The sequence below is a fragment of the Anomaloglossus baeobatrachus genome, chromosome 5 (assembly GCF_048569485.1).
Source record: "Anomaloglossus baeobatrachus isolate aAnoBae1 chromosome 5, aAnoBae1.hap1, whole genome shotgun sequence".
NCBI lineage: Eukaryota > Metazoa > Chordata > Amphibia > Anura > Aromobatidae > Anomaloglossus > Anomaloglossus baeobatrachus.
In genome coordinates, this window is record NC_134357.1 from 523,077,390 (window position 1) to 523,094,114 (window position 16,725).

General features: G+C 43.5%; 1 protein-coding gene across 1 annotated transcript in view; it reads left to right on the forward strand.

The window, feature by feature from the left end:
- LOC142312883 (uncharacterized) overlaps positions 1-10,763 on the forward strand; it is a 139,841-nt gene extending 129,078 nt beyond the window's left edge. Inside the window, exons 13-14 of the mRNA XM_075351867.1 lie at positions 5,178-5,181; positions 9,609-10,763. Coding sequence (XP_075207982.1) covers positions 5,178-5,181; positions 9,609-10,368 — 764 coding nt within the window. The 3' untranslated portion in view covers positions 10,369-10,763. The remainder of the gene's footprint in view (positions 1-5,177; positions 5,182-9,608) is intronic.
- Positions 10,764-16,725: the final 5,962 nt, after the last annotated feature.

A 16,725-nucleotide genomic window follows, 5' to 3' on the forward strand; every position in this document is an offset into this window, starting at 1 on the left:
ATGGAAACAAAGTCTAGCTTTGGAGCCTGGACAAGTAACAGCTGGTCACAAGGAGGTTTTTAAAAACATTGCCGACTGTCATGGTGGCATCAGGATCTGTGGAGACTACTGGAGACTACAGATTCTGGCACTCTGCCTAACTTCTCTGATATCTGTGATTAGCTTAGGCAGATCCGGGCATCGACCCACAGTCTTGTAGTTCTTAAGCAGGCTAGCAAGAGTTAATCTCTGTTGGACTGCTTGTTAGTCTTTTTCGATCACATGCTGTTTGGAAGCCAGTCACATTTGCTCCCTCCTATATATGCTAGCTGCACACTTGCTTTAATGCCAGCTATAGCTTCTCCGTACTAGTCTGGTGAGGTGTTGTGATACAGATGTACTGGTGGTTGTACAAGTAAAATATATCTTTGTACCGTGTTAGCCAGTAGAGATAAAACAATTGTTTAAAAGAACTGAGAGTCCTCAGTGGTTGATACCTTTTAATGGCTAACTGAAAAGATGGTAATAATTGCAAGCTTTCGAGACTACTCAGGTCTCTTCATCAGGCATGGTAACTGGTGGTTGTAGTACTTCGTTGGTTGTAGTACTTAATTGCTGTGAGTGGTTGTGGTGTTAACCATTGTTGTCCTTTTGTTGCTACCTTACTTCTCTTTAGCGTCTTACTGTTTGTTCATGTAAGTTTGCATTGTGTTTGAGTGTCTGAATTTTGATTTTCCCTGTATGTCTTTTAACTGTCTTATTGTCACACTCCTGCCACTTCCGTCCTGGGGGAGGGGGAGAGAGTTTGTTCTTGTCAGGAGAATAGTATGGCACAAGACTCCAGCATATCCACTATCAGGGTTAATCCGGAGGTTAGGGATACCCTAGCGTGAGGGATAGTATAGGAGTCCCCTGTCCCTCACTATCCTACAGTAACATCATGACATTATAGCCGGACATACTTTTTTATTACATTTCAGCATCCTTTTCTCTATCAAACTATCAATGACAGAACGTAATTAAAATATTGGTAACAGAATTACTTGTGATCAAATTAACATTTGAGGAATGGCAACACCTTTTAGAGAGAGCGATCCATCCTGTTACTGTAATTACCGACCATAAAAAAATCCTCTACTTTGAGTCTGCAAAGGGTCTTACACCAAGACAAGCTCGGTGGTCATTGTTTTTCAATAGATTCAATTTCTTTCTCACTTATCCTCCTGGTTCTAAAAACATTAAGGCTGATGCTTTGTCCAGCAGTTTTCTGTGGCGGGAGGTAACCCTGTGAGGAACCGCTCCCCATTCTTCAGAAGGGAATGGTGGTATTGGTACTTAGTATTCATTTTGATTCTGAGATTGATTGCAGAAGCTCAATGTGAATTGCCGTCTGGGGTTCTTGTGAACAAGTTATTTGTCCCTCTGAGTCTTGAACTTAAGGTCTTGGGAGAACATCATGATTTTGTTCTTGCTGGTCACTCTGGGGTTAAAGAAACTTTTGATCTCATATTGCGTTGCTTTTGGTGGACCAAAATTTGGACAGATGTGGTAGCCTAGGTGTCTGCCTTGCCACCTGTGCACACTCTAAAGCATCTCACGCTCATCCTTCTGTATTTACCCTCCTCTGCTGGTAATACGCTCTCATTCTTCGGCGTTCCACCCTCAGTCTAATGGGCAAAAGGAATGTCTAAATCAGACTTTGGAGTAGTACTTACATTGTTTTGTATCTGCTCATTGGGAAGAGTGGTCTTTCCTTCCTCTCGCTGAATTTGTTATTAATAATTTTCGTCATGAATCTACTGGGGTATCACCTTTTTTTGTATCTATGGTCAGCATCCCCAGTTCTGTACTTTTCAGGATTAGCACTCGTCTGGGGTACATTGGTAGGATTTATTTGTCTCATGTTTATCGTCCACATGGGAGAAGGTTCAGCTTCATTTGCGTGACATGGGTTTTAAATATAAACTTGCAGCTGACTGTAGATGTGTGCTTGGTCCAAACCTGTGTGTGGGTGATCTGGGGTGGTTATCTACAAAGAACATTAAACCCAAAATACCTTAATTGAAGTTACGACCCTGGTGTATTGGTCCGTATAAAATGACTACAGTCATTAATCCAGTGGCTTTCCATTTACCAGTATCAAATAAAATCTATAATGTTTTTCACAGGTCTCTGTTAAAGAAATACGTGACTTCTGGAACCTCTCTTCCCTTATATTCTCCTCCAGTCTTAGTCAATGGGTCATTAGAGCTTCAGGTTTTAAAAATTGTTGATTGCCGTTTCGTGCGCTGTTCGTTGCAGTATATGGTTCATTGACTGGGTTATGGTCCTGAGTAAAGGACTTGAGTACCAGCCTCCAATATCCATGCTAAGCGCCTGGTTAGGTGTTTTAATCACCTCTATCTGGAAAAACCAGGTCCTGTGGGTCCAGAGGCCCCACTTAGAGGGAGGAGTACTGTCACAAGGAGGTTTTTTCAAACATCGCCAACTCTCATGGTCAACGTCAGGATCTAAGGAGACTACAGATTCTTTCACTCTCCCAGATAAATTCTCTGATGTCTGTGATCAGTGCAGTAAAGTGGGCTTTACATGCAACAACATCACTAACGAGATGTCGTTGGGGTCACGGAATTCGTGACGCACATCCGGCCTTGTTAGCAACGTCGTTGCGTGTGAAACGCAGGAACGACCGTTAACGATCAAAATTACTTACCTAATCGTTGATCATTGACCAGTCGTTCCTATCCCGATTATCGTTGCTGTTGCAGGGCGTAGGTTGTTTGTCGTTCCTGTGGCAGCACACATCGCTATGTGTGACACCGAAGAAATGAGGAACATCACCGTACCTGCGGCCGCCCACAATGAGGAAGGAAGGAGGTGGGCGGGATGTTCGGCCCGCTCATCTCCGCCCCTCCGTTTCTATTGGGCGGCCGCTTAGTGACGCTGCTGTGACACCGAACGAACCGCCCCCTTAGAAAGGAGGCGGTTCGCTGGCCACAGCGACGTCGCTAGGCAGGTATGTGTGACGGGTGTAAGTGATGTTGTGCGCAACGGGCAGTGATTTGCCCGTGACGCACAACCGACGGGGGCGGGTGCTTTCACCAGCGACATCGGTAGCGATGTCACTGTGTGTAAAGCCCGCTTTAGACTCGGGGCTCCCTCGACCCACAGTCTTGTAGTTCATAGGCAAGCTAGCAAAAGTTAATCTCTGCTTGGCTGCTTGTTATTCTTTTTTTATCATATGCTGTGGGGGAGCTAGTCACATTCACTCCCCTCCTATATATGCTAGCTGGACACTTCCTTTAATGCCAGCTATAGCTTCTCTATACTGGTCTGGTGAGATATTGTGATCCAGACTTATTGATGGTTGTGAAGTACTGCATTGATCTGAGGAGTTATGGTGTTAACCCTTGTCCTTTTGTTGCTGCCTTCTCTTGCTTTTCTTTTTAGTGTCCTACAGTTTATTATTCCTGTAAGTTTGCAATGTGTCTGAGTTTTGTTTTTTCTCTGTCAGTCTTTATCTGTGTTGCCATCACACACTTAAAAGGGAGAGGAGACAGTTTAGTTCTGGTCAGGAGAATAATAAGGCACAGGACTCCAGCCAGCATCTACACCATCAGGGGTAATCCGGAGGCTAGGGATAGCCTAGTGTCCCCTAGCGTGAAGTACAGTATAGGAGTCCATTGTCCATCGCTATCCTACAGTCACATTGCAACACAGCTATATTCTTTTGATATGCCATTAATGTTATTGATGGGACAACCCCTTAAATATCTCCTCATATGTTTCTCATTATTATATCCAGTAATTGTATTATTACGTTGGATGTTGCATCAGCTTATCTTCTTCCCATTTAGGTCCCTACAATATCGGATCCTCTCAGTGGAGATCTTCTATATAAGATATATATTTTCCTGATTGACAAATAAAGAATGGATAGGGACAGGGACAAGATGGCAGAGAGGATATTACATCTCACCCTAGAGATCCTCTTTCGGCTTACTGGAGAGGTGAGAGATTCTGATGACGTCACATTACATCATTCTTATCTATGGGAATAACAGATGGACAGAACTGGATAGGTGAGGACTCTGGAAATGTCTGTAGTGAGATTTATTAATGTGTCTCTCCATAACCAGGATTACACAGTAGTGAAGAAGACCTCTAGTGAGCGCTGCCAGGCTCCTGTGTCTGAGGGATGGGGAAGACCCCTGAGCCCAATCACAGGGCCCCCACCTCACCGCCTGATACATGAGGACATCAATGACCAGAAGATCCTAGAACTCACCTACAAGATGATTGAGCTGCTGACTGGAGAGGTGACACTGCTGGGAATGCTGGGACATTATACAGTAACGCTATGAAGGGATTGGGGTATGACTGTATCATTGTATGTGTCAGGTTCCTATAAGGTGTCAGGATGTCACTGTGCATTTCTCCATGGAGGAGTGGGAGTATTTAGAAAGACACAAAGACCTGTACAAGGACGTCATGATGGAGGTTCCCCAGCCTCTCATATCACCAGGTAATAGACAGGACTAAATACACACTGTCTATAATTATCTGTATGTAAAGAATTAATTAAATCCCTGTATGTGTTTCCCCTAGTTCTATCCAGTGGGGGGACAACACCAAAGACATGTCCCAGTCCCCTTCTTCCACAAGACAGTGAACAAGAAAAACCCAATGTTCCTCAGGATGATCAGGTAGATGGAGAGAAGGTGTCATGAAATCTCCCCTATGATGTGTAGACGGCTGTGAAGGTCTTGTGTTCATTCTTGTTTTTTTCCATCAGTATTATATGTTTAAGGCCGGAATCACACTTGCGAGTGACTCGTTTGTGACTCGCACAAGTCTCACATTGCATCACCCAGCACAGCCTGACGCTCTCCGGACACGAGCATCTCAGCTGTATAGAAATACATGCAGCCGATCCGCTCCTGTCAGGAGAGTGTGCGGCCGTGCTGGGTGATGCGATGTGAGACTCGAGCAAGTCACTCGCAAGTTTGACTCCGGGCCTTATGAGAATGGTGGAGATGGCAGGATTAGAGCTGATCATAGCTGTGATTTCTCCATCTGTCTGTCACTTGTACAATATTTGTTTCAGGTTGAAGATCTGACCCATATTAATACTACAGAGACATATGTGAGTTGTGATGAGTGGAATGAAGAGGAGATTCCTACAGATAACCGTCCAGGTGAGTAGTAAATGCTGAGAAGAGCTTGATATTTTTGAAAGACAGGTATTACCTATCTACCATGCTGGTTTTCCATGAGGAGGTAAGGGCAAATCTGTGTGTTGGTCATGTGTTTGAGATGATTTATCTATGCTTTACAATCTTGTATTGAGGCTGGGGTCACACTTGTCAGTGACTCGCTCGAGGATCGCATCGCACCACCCAGAACAGCTGCCGCTCTCCTGGCAGGTGCGGATCAGCTGCATGTGTTTCTATACTGCTGAGATGCTTCTGTCAGAGCTGCGGCCAGTCCTGGTAGTGCGGAGCGGTGCGATCCTTGCACGAGTCACATGCAAGTGTGGCTTCAGCCTGAAGCTACAGATCTATTTGTATCCACAAGGAAATAGAACTGGTTAAGAGACAAAGAACAAGGAATCATAATTTGCACATTTAATGAGTAGAAATAACCAGTACAGATAATATAGTAAATCAGCAGCACTTGGATGAAATTAATATGATATCTGAGTGTTGTCTGTTTTTTCCCTTCTAATGACTAGGTCAAAAAAAAATTAATAAAAAAAAAAAATGGATGCTACACTAGTGGTTGCAATTGGCAAAAGGACTTAATGGGAACCTGTCAGCAGATTTGGTGACTATAAGCTGCGGCCACCACCACCACTGGGCTCTTATATACAGCATTCTAACATGCTGTATATAAGAGCCCAGGCCGCTGTGTAGAATGTAAAAATCACTTTATAATACTTACCTAAACAGTCGCTGCAGTGGAGTTGGGTCATATGGGCATCTCCGTTCTCCAGTGTCGGCGCCTCCTCTTTCAGCCATCTTCGTCCTCCTTCTGAAGCCTGTGTGCATGACGCGTCTACGTCATCCACACTCGCCGGTCCAGGGCAGATCAAAGTGTGCCTGCGCAGGACCTCAATGCCAGCGAGTGTAGATGACGTAGGATGTGTCATGCACTCCGGCTTCAGAAGAAGGATGACAAAGATGTCCGAAAGAGGAGGCGCCGACACTGTTGAATGGAGACACCCATATGACCCAACTCCACCGCAGCGACAGTTTAGGTAAGTATTATAAAGTGTTTTTTACGCTCTACACAGCGGCCTTGGCTCTTATATACAGCATGTTAGAATGATGTATAGGCCCCAAATCTGCTGACAGGTTCCTTTTAAAAAGATGAAGATGACTTCACTTCAGAACTAATAGTCTCTAAAAAGATCGTTATTGTAAATTTTCTGGAAACATTGCTTCTCAACCTATAGGCAATCTAACATCATACAAAAATAAAAGAAAAAAAAAACTTTGCCAACATAAGTCGACAATTTGATGAATGTCAGCAGGTTTTTGCCACTTCATCTGAGAGCAACATGATGTAGGAAAAGAGACCCTGACTCCAACGATGTATTTCTTAGTTTACTGGGTGCAGTAGTTCTAATACAATCAAACCTTTTAGCCATGAAGCAGAGCTGAGAAAGCTGCGCCCACCCACATCAGGCTCTCTAAAGACATAGTACATTGACAGTGCGTAGTCAATCAGAAGAGGGGGTGACCCGGACAATATGGCAGAGCCAGCAAGTCACACCAATGATATGGACCTACTGCTAAAACAAACATTATAAATAAACATTGACAAGACAGGCATCCCTGAATTTTATGTTTTAACCCATAAAGCATGATGTCTTCAGATTACATAGCAAAAACCTGCTGACAGATTCCCTTTTAATAATTCTTTTATGTGTTGTGACTAATATGTGTTTAGGTAAGCAATAAACAAAGCTTGAAAAATGCCAATTTTTTCTGAATTTTCTGAAAAATTTGTTTTATTTTTAGAATAAATACATTTCAACCTACAATTTCCACTAACATGAAGTATAATGGGTCACAAACACAGTCTCAGAATTAGTGCTTGCTCGCACAAGTATTCAACATGGCTGAGTGCTATTTCATGTTTAATCGGCACTCACGCCAATGTTATACTATGGAGCAGTGCTGACCAGTGATTTTTTTTTCCCTCATGTCAATTCAGCATGAGAAAAAAAACTCGCAGCATGCTTCAAGTGGCAGTACATATCAGGTGGCATACAGCCATTCAAGTCTATGCAAAAAATCAGACTGCAATCTGTTGTCATCCGAGTGTTGTCAGATACATACAGATAATGGAGAAATTGAAGAAATTATGTTCTTCATTTTATCCCCATCTGTGCTCTGATTCTCGCATGTGAGAATCAGATCACAGTAACTGACATTCCTCTCAAACACTGATCAGAGTTTGAGCCGAGTGTCATTAGAATAAATCTATCTGATTCTCTCGCATGAGAGAATATACTCTCGTGTGAAACCTTACTTGGATAAATGAAAGCATTCCAAAGTTTCTACCACATAAATTGACACATCACATTTGAAAACAACTCGAGCTGCATCCTGAAGACCTATATAGCAGAGATGAACAAATTGCTTTGTCAACCCCAGTATCGGTCAGTGCTCTCTGAACGTGGACATTCTAAATATCACAATGTGACTGCAGGATAGCTAAGGACAGAAGGCTCCTATGCTAACCCTCACGCTAGGGGACCCGAGGCTATCCCTTACCTCAGGTTTATCCCTAATGGTGGAGATTCCTGAGTTCTATGTCTGGCTGTTGTCAAGAACAGAGCTAATCTGTTATTCCCCGTAGAGAAGGAAGGGGCAGGAGTGTGATGGTAACACAGATTAAGGCCCGTTTCACACGTCAGTGAAAAACAGTGACCTTTTTCACTGACGTGTAAAACACGCACATGTCCCTGCGTGTGCCGTGATTCACGGCACACGTGGGTTGTCTAAGTGCAATCCGGGCTCCGTTCTCCGTGGCCCGTGATTGCACTTAGAAAACAACTCACCTGTGCGCGCTCCCGCTGTCCAGGGTGCTGATCGCTCCCGCGGTGCAGCATCCGGCCGGCGGTGACCTCTGCAGCAGCTGCTTCCGGGTCGGCTGTGTCGCGCATAATGAATATGCGCGACAATAATGAGCCGGCTCAGAAGCAGCAGGCTGCACGGGCTGCAGAGGACATCGCTGGACGCCGGGTGAGTAAAAATGATTTTTATTTTAAAAGCACGTTTTTTTCTGGCACGTGTTTCACGGACCACACCACTGTGTGGTCCGTGGAACATCAGTGATGCCAGAAAAAAATAGACATGTCTCCGTGCGGCAATCACGCACACGCGGGTACGCCGCACGGAGACACGTGCAGTGAAAAATCACTGACATGTGAGCAGACCCATTCATTATAATGGGTCTGCGTATGTCAGTGATTCTGGTACGTTTTAAAAAAAGCACAAATGTCCCAGAATCACTGACGTGTGAAAGGGGCCTTAGACAGACAGGGGGAAACTAAAACTCAGACATACTGCAAACGTACAGGAACAAACAGTAAGAGATTAAGGAGAAAAGCAAGAGCAGGAAGGTAACAACAAAAAGACAACAATGGTTAACATCACAACCACTCATAGCAATAATGCATAACAACCACCAGTAAGTCTGTATAACAACAGGTCACCGACTAGTATAGGTAAACTATAGCTGGCGGTAATGATATAGCCCAGCCAGCATATATAGGAGGAGAGTAAACATGATTGACTCCCCCACAGCATGAGATCAAAGGAACTAACAGCAGCCCAGCAGAGATTAATGCTTGCTAGGCTGCCTCAGCCTGTGGGCCGACCCCTGCGTCTCCCTGCGCTGATCACAGACCTTAGAGAAGATAGCAGGCAAAATCTAAAATCTGTAGTTTCACAGATCCTGAAGCCGCTATTACAGTTAGCAATGCCTACAAAAATTTCCTTATGACATTTATCTTATGATTTTCTGTGCTGGCATGTCATTGTTTGTGTACCGCCTGGCGCACAGATGACTTCCCACCAGGCCAGTGAATTAAATGTTGCACAGAGGAACCTGGAAGGACAGGAAATTTACGGAGCTAGTGTCCACAGTCAGATAGCACTTACCTCTAGGATTAGGGATCGGGATTGCGCTAAGTAATTCTCTCATCTCTGCTATATAGGTCATATGTTTATAAGGTTAATATATGAACATTTGTATTTTTATGTTTTTTATATAAATATATGTTTTGTAAGTTAAAAGTATTTCATGCATGTAAAAGTATTTATTTTTCTTTTAGTGTTATTTTTAGCAGATGACTGTATAAGGAGCTCAGAGGGACATCAAATATCTTCAGATTTTACAGTAGATGATGGTGGTACCTCACATGATACATATGAAGAATATATCATTATCCCAGATTCACCTCCAGCCCTTCACAGCAAAGATCTATCATCTGATCCATTTCAGAAACAAGACCTAGCTTCTTATTTATTACAGACTGATAAACAAAATAATAGAGATCAAAGAGATATTGAACAGCTAATAACACACACAGGGAAGAAGTTATTTGCATGTAGGGAATGTGACAGATGTTTTACTGTAAGATCAAATCTTATTAAACATGAGAGAATTCATACAGGGGAGAGGCCATTTTCCTGTTCGGAATGTGGGAAATGTTTTAACCAGAGATCAGATCTTAATAGACATCAAAGAATACACACAGGGGAGAAGCCATTTTCATGTATACATTGTGGGAAATGTTTTACAGATAAATCAAATCTTGGTAAACATGAAAGAAGTCACACAGGAAAGAAGCCATACTCATGTTCAGAATGTGATAAAACTTTTAGCCAGAAATCAGATCTTGTTAGACATCAGAGAATTCATACAGGGGAGAAGTTGTATATGTGTTCTGAATGTGGAAAATGTTTCACTTTGAAATCATATCTTGAGGACCATCAAAAAACTCATAAAGCAAAAAAGTCATATTCATGTTCAGATTGTGGGAAATCTTTTTCTCGAAAACAGACTCTTGTTAAACATCAGAAGAGTCACGCAAAGGAGAAGCCATATTCGTGTTCAGAATGTGGGAAATGTTATAGCATTAAATCAGCTCTTGCTACACATCAAAGAACTCACACAGGGGAGAAGCCATATCCATGCTTGTCCTGTGGAAAATGTTTTAAACAAAAATCAGATGTCATTAGACATCAAAGAACTCATACAGGGGAGAAGCCATTTACATGCCCACAATGTGGGAAATGTTTTTCTCAGAAATCAAATCTTGTGGACCATCAAAGAAACCTACACAGGGGAGAAACCACTTTCATATTCTGAGGGAATATTGCTCCAAATCAGATACTGTTAATAATTATCAAAAGAGTTAGGCATGGAGAGCAGTGATTTTGATGTACCCTATGTAAAAACTCTCTAGATATATTTTAATCAAAAGTCAATTACAATTGAGTATCAAATAATTTAAATTGTTTTCACTTGTTCTATTCTGCAAAGAAAATTCTGCAAAGAAAAGAAAAATGTAACGATTATAGTTGAAGTATAATTATATGTACAGTAATATATAAGACTTTGAGCACTGAATCATGATTAAGAAATAGCTGCTGTTCCCAATGGCATTGTTGTGACCCAAAAAGAACATACAGTATCTGATTTCTGCTTTCAATATTTTATCTAATCATCAACCATGTAAATATCAGCCATAGAGAATATTCCTAATTAAGATATATATATATACATTGTTAATAAATAATTTCTTTTAAAACATCAACTTGTGTATTAGAATTTCATTATCTTTTAGATGTGGTATTTTTGTTTCAGAATTTACAGAGTTAACAGAGACCAGGAGGTGTTTTCTGTATATATAGAGAAAGGAGAAATACACTATAAGGCGTACACTAGAAAGTGACTTTGTCTTAAGAAAAAAAACGACCCTCTGAAAGAATCCCGTACCTGCGGCAAAAACCGCGGTAAAACCACACCTGCGTTTTTGCTGCGGTTTGCTGCGAATTTACGGTGGATTTTACGCAAGTTGGTCCCCTTGGATTTTTACAATTATCTATGGCAAAAACCGCGGGTACCTGCGGAAAAGAAGTGACATGCTCATTAATTCCGCAGCGGAAAATCCGCGGGTATAAAAAAAACGCAGTGTGCGCACAGCATTTTTAAAAACCCATAGGTTTTGCTGGGGAATTGACTGTAGCAATGTTAGACACATTTTCTGTAGCAAATCCGCTGCAAAATCCGCTGTAAATCTGCAGCATGTGCACATAGCCTAACAGACTTTATGTTAGGGCCCAAAAATCTAAAATAAAGTTTGTAACTGGAAGCCTTCAGGGAGACTTAAGGCCGCTTTACACGCTGCGACATAGCTAAAGCGATCTCGTTGGGGTCACGGAATTTGTGACACACATCCGGCCGCTTTAGCGATGTCGTTGCGTGTGACACCTCTGAGCGATTTTGACTCGTCGCAAAAACGTTCAAAATCGCTCATTGGTGACATGCCCCCCTAATCTCGATTATCGCTGCTGCTGCAGCTAGCGATGTAGCTCCCCGTTGCTGCGGCAGCACACATCGCAATTTGTGACACAGCAGGAACGAGGAACCTCACCTTACCTGCGTCCGCCCACCCGCAATGAGGAAGGAAGGAGGTGGGTGGGATGTTACGTCCCGCTCATCTCCGCCCCTCCGCTTCTATTGGGCGGCGGTTCAGTGACGCCGCTGTGATGTCGCTGTGACGCTGAACGAACCGCCCCCTTACAAAGGAGGCGGTTCGCTGGTCACAGCGACGTCGCTAGGCAGGTAAGTAGTGTCACGGATCCGCGCGATGTTGTGCGCCACGGGCAGCGATTTGCCCGTGTCGCACAACCGATGGGGGCTGGTACGCACGCTAGCGATATCAGTCACGATATCGCAGCGTGTAAAGCGGCCTTTATTTTGATGAAAGCCAGGTTTTGCCTCCAGGCACAGTTACTATAATTTCTAACAAATTTTTATTTGTAATTTTTCTTTTCATATTAGAAAAAAAAAATCTTATTTTAACAAAGGTCCACATACAGTATCACATGTCTATGAGGGAATAAAGTATTTTTTTGTCACGTGGAGTTTTGCACAAACTTCACCAACTGTTATGGCGGCATTGGGTTCTGTTCAGATTGCAGATTCTGACACTCAGCCTGAGAGACTCTCTAGTGTCTGGGATCAACGCAGGCAGACTCGGGCATCGACCTGCTGTGTGCTGATTAATCTCTGCTAGTCTGTTTGCTCCTTTAATCACATGTTGTGGGGAGACCTATCACATCGGCTTCCCTCCTATTTATGCTGGTTGAATCCTTCTACAAATGACAGCTGTAGTTTATCATATATTGATCTCTGAGGTGTGATGTCCTAGACTCTTTAGTGAAAGTTATGCATAAGTTGTGCCTATTTCTTGGAGTGGTTGTGGAGTTTACCCCTGTTGTTGTTTTGTACTTCCTTACTGTTCTTATTTTTCCTCCTGAATCTCTTATTGTCTTAACCTTTGTGTGTGCAGTATGACAGAGTTTTGATTTTCCCTTTTCTGTCTTTATCTGTGGGTTTCATCACACTCCTGTCCCGTCCCTCCCTGGGGGTGGGGGAATCAATCTGGAATGGTCAGAAGCGAGCCAGGAAGGAGACTTGGCCTCTCCACCATCAGGAGTGTCCCTGAGGTCAGGGAAAGAATAGGACCCCCTAACTTGAGGGTCAGCATAGGAGCCCTGGTTCCCTACTATCCCATAGCCATAGTGACATTTTTCCTCAGTTAAAAAATTACAATCTAATATTTTTCACTGTATGTTTTGATTTGATTACCTGCTTTTAGGATTTGTGTGAAAATCTGATGTAGTTTTATTTCAAGTGTATGCAGAAATGTGAAAAATTTGAAAGGATTCACAAACTTTCAAGCACCAATGTATATCTAATCAAACTCTTCTCAATAAAGCAGGTTCATCAAATTGTGCTGACACAAGAGAAGACATTTCTTCAGGATTTTTTTTTTCAAATTCTCGTTTATCAGCTTTGTTTGAATGGACTGAATTAAAATCCAACTGTAGGGAGCGCATGTGATAAATGCATAGGGAGCCCTTGTATCCAGAAGATCTGTTTGAACATCAATAAGGACAGAGCAGTTGCAGGGAGAAGACCCTTCAATGAAACAAAAACTGACTATTTTGCTTTTTGAGCTTCATCAACCAAAGCATCAACATCCTCCTCTAATGCCTCTAGTTGATTTGGGCTGTTTAATATTTCTGATTCTTATCTGAATTTTCTGACGATTAACATTTAAATTACACTTAAAGGGAATCTGTCACCAGCTTTTGGCCTTCTAAACTAAAACTAGCACCTTAAGCATCGCCTGTTCTGCATTCTATAAAGGTGCACGTTACCCCTTGACTCCCTCCTGTAGCCCCCCAAAATACCTTTTTAAAATCTCCAGCCCTGCATGTAAATTGTCCGGTCCGATGAGCATCTTAATCTGCGCCTGCTGTCCCTCCTTTCACCCTCCTCTGTGCTGATGATCATAGATGACTGTGTTATATTGAGTGCTGACGCTTTGCCAGTTTTCCCAGGAAACATGTCATGGCAGTGACAGGGGTCATCATCTGACTACACGCAGCCATGGCAACCCATTGGTGCCCCGTGATCGTGTCTCAGGGCAGCTGGTGGTGACGGGGAATGACACGGTCACCGCCGGAGCATGCTAGATCGCACTGTCAGATTTTGCAACACTGCTGTTTTTCAACGCTTTGTTAATTATGTATTTGCTCACCTGTTGGGGCAATTTTTTATCATTTAGTTGGATGATATTCTCATTTATTTACAGGAATTTGGGTCTCATTTGAAATATGGTTAAATTGGTTTTGCAAATTCTCAGAGAGAAGAAGTTATACGCTTAGTTAGAAAAGTGTGTATCTGCCGTTCAGGAACTTCCGTTTTTGGATTATATTATATCTGCCTCTGGTTTTAGGATGCCTTCTAAGTTACAGGCTATATTAAAATGGTAATATCACTGTTGCAGGGGGATCTGCAATCCTGGGCTTTTACCTTGCCACATGGCTTTGGTTGCCTTTCGTCTGTGGATGGATTTTTTTTTGAGGCTTTAGCTCTCATCTATTATGATTCTGACCAAGTATCCTTGGCTGAGTCCAGGCTGCGTCGCCTCCAGCAGGGGGATCAGTCAGCAGAGACTTATTGTTTAGAATTACATAGATGGACAACTAACTCCAAGTGGAATGACCCGACTCTTAGGGATACTTTGCACGTTGCGACATCGCAGGTGCGATGTCGGTGGGGTCAAATCGAAAGTGACGCACATCCGGTGTCGCTGTCGACGTCGCAGTATGTGAATCCTTTTACATACGATTAATGAGCGCAAAAGCGTCGTTATCGTATGATCGGTGTAGGGTCCGACATTTCCATAATTTTGCAGCAGCGACGGTACGATGTTGATCCTCATTCCTGCGGCAGCACACATCGCTGTGTGTGAAGCCGCAGGAGCGAGGAACATCACCTTGCCTGCGTCCCGGCTGCAATGAGGAAGGAAGGAGGTGGGCGGGATGTTTACGTCCCGCTAATCTCCGCCCATCCGCTTCTATTGGCCGCCTGCCGTGTGACATCGCTGTGACGCCGCACGACCCGCCCGGAAGGAAGGAGGCGGGTCGCCGGCCAGAGTGACGTCGCAGGGCAGGTAAGTGCATGTGAAGCTGCCGTAGCGATATTGTTCGCTACGGCAGCAATCACAAGATATCGCTGCTGCGACGGGGGCGGGGACTATCGCGCTCGACATCGCAGCATCGGCTTGCGATGTCGCAGCGTGCAAAGTACCCCTTAGAAACCAATTTTGTCAGGGACTGTCAGAAAGTTTGAAGGATGCTTTGGTTATTTATGAGACCCCTGAGTCCTTAGAGGCCGCCATGTCCTTGGCTATAAGTGTGGATAGACACCTCTGAAATACAATGGGTAGACCACCTGTCCCGGAGACCCTATCTCGGGGCAGCACTCCATTGCTGGGGGGATAATCTGAAGGTGAACCATCACTCATAGGTATGAAGGAGCCCATGCAGTTTGGAGGAGCCACTACTGCGCATGTTTCACAGGTTGCTACTCAAGAATTATGTGGTACCTTTGGAGCCATCCCTCTTGCTGCTGGCCCCATTCATGGTTGATGGTAATTTAAAGTTTCAAATAGCTAAGATTGTTGATTCTCGCTTTCTACATTATTCCCTTCAATATTTGATGCACTGGAGGGGTTATGGTGCAGAAGAGAGGATGTGGGTTCCAGCATTGGATGTGAATGCCACAAGGTTGTTTTTTTAATTTCATGCTTCCCATCCGGATAAGCCTCGTCCTTAGGGTTCGGACAGCACTCATAGAAGGGGTTCACTGTCACAGGTGTGTGAAAGTTGACAGACAGCCATGTGGTGTCCGATTTGTAGAAAGTCGCTGCGTTTGGCTACACAAACTGCTCCTTGACATCCTATTCTTCCTTCTCTGGTGTAAATAGAAACCTATGTATCTTCTCTGTTTGGGGTTAATCCCCTTCCTTATAGGACTCTGTGGATATTCTCAACTCTCATCTGTTAATTCTCATCACTACCCCTTGTGTGCTTAACCCCTTCACCCCCAGCGATTTTCTGTTTTCATTTTTTTTAATGCAATGTTGCGGTGACCCAAAAAACGTAATTTTGGAATTTTTTTCTCGCTACGCCATGTACTGATCAGATGAACTGATTTTATATTTTGATCGGACATTTGTGAACTCTTGATACCAAATGTATTTTTTTTTTAATTATTGCCATAATACCAGCCAAAGCCTCATCTATTATTTTGCACATATCTTATACAGGATACAGCAAGGCCCCCGTTTGTTAGGTCTTGCATATTGGAGTCCCTGTCCCTGTATGGTGCACATATAGAGTACTGTGCAGCCAGCCTGATCTAATAGTATGGGTGTGGTAATAGGCTGCTAGCCAGATACTGTGCTCCTACATGTGTGAACAGCGCTATATCCAAGCCATCAGTGTGCAGTTTTATCATCCAGCAATCGCCCCTCCATGGATTGGAAGTGTGTGAGTGATTTGCTTCTTTTGCACCTGTGATGCCTCCACCTAGTGGGGGTTTTGCTGCATCCTGCTAGTGCATTTGTTTTTGGCCTGGGCAGTGCACAACTGCTGCCTTTCTTTGCTATAAGTATTATTAAGTATTATTTTCAATGGTGCAAAAGGGGGGTGATTTGAACTTTTAGTTTTTGGGGATTTTTCATATTTTTCATATTTTTAAACTTTTTTTTTTCTTTTTTACATTCTTTGTTCACCTTACTAGTCCCTCTGGAACCCACTCAGTTGGGGGTCTTACCCCCACACCCCGCTTCTATTATAAACAACTCCAGGACCAGGTTGAGTTTCTTCCTAGTATCAGATATGTTGGCGTCGGCCCCGCCCCTTCTGGTCACATGGGCATGACGTTAGATTTATGGCTACTCTGTGCTTACAGGACCTGTGATGATGTCACATGGAGGGGAGGAGTCAGGGGGTCACATGATCAGCTCCTCAGTGTATGCAGGACTCTCCTGTGCTGGGTGTCATGGGGCTGGATGAGGGGAAGGTTATGTGTGGGGTCAGGAGGGATTTACAGTGTGGATGGAGCAGAGCCGTGTGTACG